This window comes from Halyomorpha halys, unplaced genomic scaffold, assembly GCF_000696795.3.
Source record: "Halyomorpha halys isolate HHAL.00 unplaced genomic scaffold, Hhal_1.1 Scaffold556.1, whole genome shotgun sequence".
Taxonomy (NCBI): Eukaryota; Metazoa; Arthropoda; class Insecta; order Hemiptera; family Pentatomidae; genus Halyomorpha; species Halyomorpha halys.
Genome location: NW_027105572.1, coordinates 157321 through 167741, shown reverse-complemented (window position 1 = coordinate 167741; position 10421 = coordinate 157321). Strand labels below are relative to the sequence as shown.

Here is a 10421-nt window from a genome sequence, read left to right as displayed (position 1 = left end):
ATATATAATGTTAGTTTGTTAGCTAACTTTTTTATGTCTATTATTAATCGTTTCCATTCTTTGAAGTATAATGAGGCAGAGAAAGGAGGTAAAATTCTGATTAAATTATAAGTAAACATAATCAGACCCTGTAATGAATGACATGACTTTACGTGAAATTAATAAAATAGTCAATCGTAGTAACATCTCAATCTTCAACATTACAAATCGGTATAATGCAATTAAATCTACCACTGTAATACCTAAAACCGAGCGTCCTAAGGTCATAAGCTGAAATTGCAAAAGAACTATTTGTAGAAAAGTAAGGGAAAATTTGTGGTTGAGTGCGCCAAATCTTGTCATTGAGTATCAGTCAAAAATTGCAGGATGAAAAGTTTTCTCTGAAAAAAAAAGATTACTTGAGTAATCTGCTGTTAATAATTCTTTGTTAGGGAGTTATACAGAAACAAAATTCAAGGATTCGCAAAGCACAATATCCATTGCTCTTTAGATTTTTGGAAATATGTTATATTCACAAATAAGAGTAAAATAGAACTTGTCTGTCATGGAGGCTTCCAATTTGTGTGGAGAAAAATGAATTAAAAGGACAGGTTGCTGAACTTCGTGACTACTGTTAAATATGGGGAAGGATCCATTATGATTTGGGGCTGGGGAGTGAATGGATTGGAGAAACTCAAGTTCGTTGAGGTATCATGTACACCTTTAAATATATAAACATACTAAAAGAATCTTTAGCACCCAGTGTTGAAAAACTTGAAAATAAATAAAACTTTATTTTCACTCAGGATAATTATCTGAAAGACATAGCATGGAAATTAAAAGTGTGGTTGCTTTACAATACTGAAGAAAAAACTGGTTGCATAGCCCATTACAGAGTGGAGCCCTCAGTCCCATTGAATATTTCCATTTAAAAATCAGGTTTCAAACTTTAAGCAGTTAAAAACTTTTATTGAAGAAAAATGAGAGTCTTTTTATCTACGAGTATATCACAAACAAAATGGTGGAATCAGTACTCAAAAGGGTTGCTTCTGTGATGAATTATAAAAAATTGGCCTTCGGAATATTGATAAAAACTGTTTTTCAATGATTACTACAGTACTTTTTTACACATTTTTTTTTCTTATTCATTTGTTATCTTGAATAATTAAACTGTGCTACTTTTAATTTCCTTTTTGTTTTTTTTTAATTAACTGAATATATGGTTTATGAAATTGTAATTCATACTTGTTTTTTTTTTTTTTGGTGTTCTAATTCTTTTTCTAGCAACTCTAGCTTGCTAATGTGGTAAAGCACCTGTGGTCTTTTCATGAAAATGTATGAAAATGATTTCTTAAAACATTGTTCCAACTTGAATCAAATGTAATTTTAACTCTTTATTAACAAATTTCATAACTGGAAACTATAAATAAGATATAGTCATTCGTTATCAAGGGTTTGTTTACTCCAATCACCTATCACTGTAAAAGATACAATAATGATTTCATCAAAATTATTGGCATAATTTTCATTGAAACTTCGGTTTTTGAAAGAGCAGACTATTTTTAGTATTTTTTATGACTTAAAAGTCTTTGTGATAGTCAATCTATTAATAAATATTTTGACAAACAATATTTTTTTTCTTTGTATATGTTAAGTATAAAAGTAGCAGTGGTGGGGAATTCGGAAAAAGTCAGTAATTTCAATTATCAAAGTTGGTAAACCCATGAAGACATTTTAGACGTATATTTATTGTGGTGACTTCAGGATCGTGAGGCCATAGGATCATTTCAATAACTATTTATTTTATTTGTTGATTTTTAGGTCCTACAATTTTACATGCCCATTTAAACCTTTGAGATTAAACCTTTTAATTATATTTACAGTGTGCATACTCTGCAACACTTGTGTTTTTTAGGCTTCTAAATTAAAGAGCTCTTTCTAAAAAGGTTCCAACAGTTCTTCAGACATATCAAGATTAAGGAAAAAAATGTCTTTATCTTTGACCAAATTTATAAATTTTAATATTAGATATAAAGAAGCTTTTTATACTGAAAAATCATTTTGTTTAATTTTACAGTTAGAAGTTTTTTAAAGGGAGCCCTCCAATTCTCCAGTGGATTCATAATTTTGTAAGCCAGATAGATATTCTGTAAGATGATTGAAGAAATTATGGTGCCATTTATTTATTATAAGGAGCCTAGTTTTACAATCTTGTAACAGTCGGTAGGATAATATTCTTATTTTACTATTGTTTTCTATTAAATATTCTTGGCCAACCTAAATCTAGAGCAGTGGGTCCCAACCTTTAGAAGTCCACAGCCCCTTAGCCAGGAATTTCACCATGAGCAATCCTTCCCACTCTCAACTTGGAATAAGGAGGTGCCCCTCAGGAAAATTAGTTTACTTAAAGGAGCATTTTGTGACACTGTTGCTGTGAATTTACCTGTTACTAACACTCTAAGCAAATCAATAAAACTGTCTTAACAAAAATTTCTCACAAATATGTGTTACCCAACTTTCCTTGGGAACTGCTGATCTAGAGTATGAGTAATGTTGGATTGTTTTACGAACAGTTGTTCAGGTCTTATTTGTTAATTATTGAGCTGTATATTTTAATAATAAAATGAACGCTACAGACTCTTTGAAAAGTGTTCAATAATAATATGTATTACACAGTACAGAGTAATTTAAATGCTCACTGCAACATTTATAAGATGACTGACTTAGAGGTATTGGTATTTCCTAATGAACTATAATGAGATAAAGAATTTATAAAATACAAGATATATAAAAATTATAAGTACATAATACAACTCTGAATAATTTTTCCAATATAATATTTTTCAATTATTGTTTATGTTACTTAGCTCTAATTATGAACACTTCTACTAAACATATTACAAGTTTACCATCTTAAATTATGTCTAAAAGGCTTAAGTCAGTCATTCAAGTAACAGGAAGTAATATCTGCTATTGAAAGTTAATTTTCTTCTTTAAAATATCAAGAGATATGATGCTCTTCTTTTTCTATCCTTATCCTTATTTCTATTTAATTTTTAAAAATATGTATTCTTAAAATGTGGCACCATTTTGCAGAAAATTAAAAAGTTTTTCAATGTGTACATTTTGTGCTGAGCATTTTATAAATATTTACTCTCTAATTTTTTTCTATTCATAATTTTTATTTGGTGTAAAATAAAATAAGCAAGATAAATGGAGGTTTATGACAGTATATAGTTGTAATTTAAGAATCCAATCCTTAACACCATTTTTAAGGATGAAATAGATTCTCATTATCATTAATGGGATTACCGAAGTATCATTGTGTATATTAAATCATTAGTGTTATAATTTTACATTTTATGTTGAGCAATATTCTATTAATATCATTAGCACCTCTGTGCCTTTTAGTGTGGAGTGTGTTATGCCTTAGCTCACTTTTTCTGTACATCTTGATCCATAGCCATAGGTCTCATCTGGCTTATTGTTTTTCTAAAGTTACTGTCCCATACAGTCATGCTCAGTTATTCAATTTTATATATTTTTATCCAATTTTTAGTCTGCCAACAGGTTCAATCTATTATCAACTTCATAAACCATTTCACTCTTTTTTGGTATGCTACATACATGTACCACTTTTATTACATGACAATTTTAATTGGCTTTCCTTTAAACTTTTTTTTTTTTTTGGTTGAGAACACTTAAAATTAAAATTATTTATCGTAAACACAATATCTTCATGTATTTGTACTATTTATTCTATTTAGAAATTTTATTTCTAAATCAGTTCATTAAGGGAAGTTTAATGATCTTTGTATATAAGGACAGGTAAAAAAACTGTCAATAAGCTACTTAGTGTAACTGGTTGTTAATTTTTGTCTAATACAGTTTTAGGTGTTAATTTCACCTAAAATTAAACACCATTGACTGTGCTTATTTATTTCTGGGTCCAGTCTACTATTTCCACTCTCTAGTGTGCCTAGAAGTTGGTCACAGATTCCAATGAGTCCACCCTCGCTTAAAATGTGGATATTCTGTTCCATCCTTCTAATTTATATCACTTCACTCTTACTCTTGGCAGTATTTATTTTAATTCCTTTTTTTTGTTTATGTGAAATTTCATTTTCCTGCTGATTTTTGGAGATTCGTCTTTAAATTGGCTATTAAGACAATGTCAACTGTAAAAAAGAAAAAAAAAACAAGTTGACATTGGAACCAGATTCATATTTCCCATTCTTGAAGTTCAGCATTTATAGGCCTTCACAACCAACATCTATGAAGAATAAAACTGGAAGCAATCTTAGTATGTCTCCGTATTTCACTTCTTTCATATTGTAAGGTTACTGAGATTCCTTTCCATTCTTGGTGATTACTCCCTTAGGATTCTTATAAACTTATCTCATTTATTGGGACCAAATTAGAATTTTCCAGAAAGGCCAATTATGTATTATTTAAGTATAATTACCTAATCTTTGACCTAAGCCTTCTTTGTAGTTATTGACAGTGGGAAAGTATGGTCATGCTTCTATGACCAAAAGTTGATTATTCTTTCTCAATCAATCATTTTAGTTCATGATCTAAGATTATATTATATAGAATCTTATGGCTCTCATGCCATTCTTTTAATATGTTTTCATTATGTTGGTTTTACCATGGTCCAGAATTTCCTTGTTTTTCTGTTTGTTTTGTTTTTTAGATGATCTAAGTTTCCTTGCTAAATATTTCTGCAGACTTTTTAGACATTTTTGCTACTTTTTTGTTTTATTTATTTTCTTCAATTTAAATATTCCCCTATGTTTTTTAATCTTTAATTATTTCATGTCTTAGTCATTTTTATTTCATCTTTAGCCTTTCTTTTGGTAGGATTCCTCATTGTGGGAGAAACAAAATGTTCGTTTTCTAGAATTATTGATATATCATTGTAATTAATTTGTGGCAAATTAAAAAGAGCATTCCTTACAAATATAAGTCATTATTTCTCTTGTAATAATAAATAATTGATGTTCAGAGGCGTCATCAGCTAAACCCAGGGATTTTTGCCTCGAAACTGAAGTATTAAATTAATTTTTGATTATTCTGCATTTGGTCTCTTTTATTCTTTTCTATAACTCTTGAAAGATATTTATTTAAGAATTGTGAATTGGCTTCATATATTTACCTGAAGAATTGTGGCCTTGCTCTTGTTTCCTTTTTTTTTTAATGTTGCTTGCTATTTAGTCATTGTTTAAGGTTGCAAAAGAAAACGTTTGATTCTGTCTTTTAATTTATGGGCAAAATGGGTTCACACCTTTTCAAGCTAAAAGTTTTGCTTTACTAATATTTCTGAATTCTTTTCTTGTATTGAGGTGTACAGTTTATGCTATGTTTGGTTTATGTTTAACCTTCAATCAAAAAATGATAGTTGATACATAGTTAACCAGTTTCATGAAATTGTGTTGAAAATATTTTAACTATTTCTATGTGGGTAGGAATTTGGGTTTGCATCGGAAAAAGATTATCAGGATCTTGGGAGGGTTTGTTAAAATGGTATATTTTTGGCCCAAAGTTATCAATCACTAAATTACTATAAAAGAAACAAGCAGCCATCAAAGTGGCTTTAGCAGTATGTATCTTCTTCTATTCGAAGAAATATGTGTGTGATGATTCATGTGCTTTCCCAAATGGTTATGGTGTTTTTGTAAAATATTTTACTAAAACTAAATTTTAAGTTTAAAATTAAATTAATTTCATTAGTTGACTATTTTTTGTTTATTGTTTTAATTTTGCCTGAATATTTCTATTTCATACATATTTAATTTTTTTAGTGTTCCAATTAATGCTTGCACTAAATTTATTTTTCACTCTAAAGGAATTTGAAAGAGATTATTTCCAAGTACATGAGTAATGGTTAATTAGAATATTAAAAAAAAATTAAATTAGTTAAATTGTATCTGAAATTTTTGGTGGTGAATTTATTCAACATTCCTATAAGTTTTTTTATTTTATACTTCTTAATAAAGGTTTTATTTCCTTATTTTTCTTTATAAAATTCTTTAAATTTTAGGATGTATCAATTGACATTATTAACATTAAATTAACATCAATTAATTTCATGCTAGATTCTCTTTTTATTATTATATAAATTAGTATATTAGTCACAACTATTTTAATTTATAGGTTTCGTTGGAAAATTTCTGAGTTAATGATCTCCTAAAAAATATTTTTTTTTAAATGTATTTAGATTGTTAAACTATATTATTTTTTCATTGCACTTTTGATTTTGAAATGTATTTTTTTATTATTTTACTTTATAATTACTATTTTCACATTGAAGACTTTTTATCAGAAATATTTTATTGTATCTAGAACAACTTGATCGAATTGAAGAAGGAATGGATCAAATAAATGCTGACATGCGAGAGGCAGAGAAAAACTTGACTGGAATGGAAAAGTGCTGTGGTTTATGTGTCTTACCATGTAACAAGTCAGTAATGTATTTAGTACTATCTGTATTATTTCATTAAATTTAAAAAAATATATTTGATTTTTATAAATTTACACATCAAGGCAGACTCTCAATTGATCTTCTGAAATAAAGTGCTTGTACATTTCTTTCTTCTTCTTTTTTTTTGGATGATATATCATTTGATCGTCAATTATTCATATTATATTTTGTATAGATTTTAGTTCATGATCCATAGCAGCCATATTTTTTCTGCAACTATGAATTTAAAAATGTATCATGTAATGATTATTTAGTTATAACTATTTTAATGTGGTTAGTACTTCCAAACTTTCATGTTCACAATTCATTGAATCCCTGATAGTATTAATATAATTTCTTTCCATCTTTAAATCCGTGTTGGTATTAAAATTCTTGAGTAATTGTTGGAGATATTTTAATTTTTTTTTTTATCATATATTTGAATTTACTTTAAGATTTTGTGATTTGAATTATTTCACTGATCTGAAATATTCATTATAGTTTATTCTGTTAAATAATCTTACTGTCTAGTTAATTTTGGTATTAAAAAACTTTTTGTTGTAATTTGACAGTGCTAAAAACCTATTTTTTATTAAATTCGGATCTACTTTTTCTATCTTTTGACACTTTTTCTATGTGTTTATATGTAAGTTCCTTTTTTCATGTTTTGAACCTAAATAGTTTTTTATATCCTCTTTAAGTGTATTCCTTGACTACTAAATGATGTTAGAACTTCAACCCAAGACCTTTCAATCTTACTTTTTTGTTGTGGTCGACTCAGTTACCTGAATATTAAGCCTGTGGTTTTTTTGACTTTTTCATTCAATATATCATGACTTTACTACACATGTAACTCTTCCTGGAAGGGTATTTAAAATTAAGCATACTACTGTTTGTTTACTTTAATTATTCCTCTTTTCCTCTATTTTGTTATATCATTCTGATGGTTTTTCATTTTAGTTTCAAATAAAGTACATTTCTCTGTTCCATTGTACTTTTGTAGTTATTGTTTGTTGTCTTTATATGCTGTACCAGTAAATAAATTTGAGTATTTGTTATGATTTGTATACTTCATTCCCCTCAAATCATTTATAGTTTTCTGCTCCCACTGTAATATAATTACATACTATAATTATAACACAATATTAGGTGTGCTTTTATTTTCTCCAGATCCATGTTATAACCAGGGTTCACTTTACATGGCATTTCTAGGTGAACATTGAGGTTACAACAACTTTAAAGACCCCTTTATCACCAGTCATAACCTGTGTTTCATGTGTAATACTGATTGATGGTTTTTGTAGCAGGTGTGAAAATTGTCAATTTTAATTTTAATCTGTTTTAATTATTAAAACATTTATTAAGAATTCTTACTAAGAATTAATTTTATTTACATTTATTAGGAATTAATTTTTATTTGTATTCTCATGTCATATAACTTCAGTATGACTTTTTTTACATGGCTGTATGGTATCTTGTTCTATTATCACTCCTACAGCGATGCAAACATTCATGGCTTTAATTATTTTTTCTCATCACAGATATAGACTATATTTTTTTAGAACTGTTCTTTATAGTATTCTGCTTCTGTCCTTCGGATATTAGAGAATGTTAGGATGATACATCACTGGCACGTTCAATTCTGTACTTCATTTTTTTTTTCTATTTTACTCATTGTTGTATGTTTTATTAATAATTATGGTTTAGTATTTTTTCTAATACTTTAGTTGTTCCTTGGAAATTTATTTATTAGGCATTTGATTGTTCTTTATAACTTTAGAATATTTATGTATGCTATTTTCATATATGTATCCATTCAAACACAGACTCACACTCACAATAAAATACTGTTGTATTTTCTTCAAATAAAAAAGTAACGAATGTTAGTGAAAAATATGTACAAAAATGAATGGATTTAAACAATATTTTTAAAATTAATTATATGTTTGATAATTAATTAGCAAACATAAATGTCTGAAAGTGTGAATTCAAGCAAAAAATTGGACTTGTAATTTTTAATATTTTTTTGTAATAGATAAATCAGCATCTTATTATAATTTACTCTCTTCTTTAGAGGTGCATCATTTAAGGAAGATGAAGGAACATGGAGAGGAAATGATGATGGAAAAGTTGTAAACAATCAGCCACAACGGGTAATGGATGATCGAAATGGCCTTGGACCACAAGGAGGATATATTGCCAAGTAATATCAGAAATGATAAATATATATTTTGTCACTGTTACTATTCTAAACTTTCTTTTTTATAATTTAGTTTTTATATTGTTCATACTTTATGTAACTTAACATCCATTGAAGTGGTGATTATTTTTCAAATTTACTACTGCTGCTGTCCAATTATTGATTTTTACTTTTTTATTATTTTGTGCATTTTGAGTTACTCACACATGGTGCTCTTCTTCCATCGAAAGTTATGTATGAGGGTTAGAATGGCCAATCCATGCCAAATTAAACATGGGACATGGATCTTGTGTGGATTTTTTAGAGTGATGTGAAGCAGCTAGAATTTCATCGGCCCTAAAGTCTATTATGCCAGGCCAAAATCTAATCACTCTAACTGACCATGAGTGAGTGCGGAAAACTGATAATGGAGTGGAATGATAAACTGCACAGTTTTCATAGTATGTTTTTCTAGTAATAAAGTTGTTGGTCAATAAATGGATTATTGTTAACATTTACGATATTGATGTATAAAATATGTTACAAAAATATTGATATGAAAAAATTACAATTATGTTTATTTTTCACTGTTGAAGGGAACCCTCTAAAAAGGATATAACAATAATTTTAAAAAATAATAATAACAAGTGCTTAATATTCTTAGAATAATATTAATTAGTGGTCTTAGGTAATTTTGTAAAAAAAAATCTCTAGAATAAATTTTATTTTTATAAAAACATTCATTATTACTGATGAATGGAATATGGTCCGGACCATATTCCATTCATCTATACACACGGTCAATCAATAATCTTCCAGTAATTCATTATTACTGTTTGTAACCTACAACCGTTCATTGTTCTGTCAGGCTTGGTTGTAGTTAGTGTCAATATCACATTTTAGTTTTCAGTCTTGCTTAAAAGTGGTGAGTTTTTAGCAAGTTTAATTTGATTCAAACGATATCAGATAAGCTTTTCATGTATTATTATAATGAATTGAACAATAAAGTTAGTTTTCGAAGGATTTAGGTGTTTATACACAACTATACATATTTTAGGTTTCTACTGAAAAATGTAAATATTAATTAAAATAAAATGGATATTTTTAGTGGGTTTATAATTTTTATTGTACTTAATATTTACTTTATTTTTTATAAAATTAAAGATTAAAAAATTATTTAATGTTCAGGCAATTCTAGGAACATTAAACTATTTATGTCCCATTAATTCTCTAGAGTTATATTTTTAGATTGTAAATAGTATAAAATACTTAAAATCATGTTCATTCCTAATAATCCAGACTGTCCACTTCATCACCCTATTTAAAGTGATCGACCACCTTTATAATGATTATTAAGTTGGCTTTGTTGTTGGAGTTAGTGGTTTTAAAGAAATTAAATAGTCGTTAAACTTGTGTCTTGTTTTTGAAATCATATTTTTCTTGTGAAAGTTGACTGTTTAATTTAATTTAGGTAATAGAGGTGGGAGTGTTAATAAAACACAGCATTATTGACCTTGAACTTTGGAGCACAACCTTACACCTCCAGTCTCCAGTCCCTAATCCCTGTTCCATACTATAAAATTCAAACATATTTAAACCTTTTTGTCCTTAACCTACTTCCTTAACAGTTACTGATAACTGGGCTTGCCAAATCAGCCATATTTTTTTCCCTAAACTCATTTCCCCCAAATTCACTAACTTTACTCCTAATTTTTTTATTTTCATTTTAACTAATTAAGAAGTTAATTAATATCAATTGTAATAAATAAACCATTTATTTTGATTAAGAAACAAGTTTAT

The 10421-nt window shown here is 27.7% G+C and overlaps 1 protein-coding gene across 6 annotated transcripts in view; it reads left to right on the top strand.

The window, feature by feature from the left end:
• LOC106684204 (synaptosomal-associated protein 25) overlaps positions 1-10421 on the top strand; it is a 92452-nt gene that overhangs the window by 74360 nt on the left and 7671 nt on the right. For all 6 annotated transcript variants that reach the window (XM_067052116.1, XM_014426143.3, XM_014426145.3 and 3 more), the window contains exons 5-6: positions 6325-6442; positions 8517-8645. In XM_067052116.1, coding sequence (XP_066908217.1) covers positions 6325-6442; positions 8517-8645 — 247 coding nt within the window. The remainder of the gene's footprint in view (positions 1-6324; positions 6443-8516; positions 8646-10421) is intronic.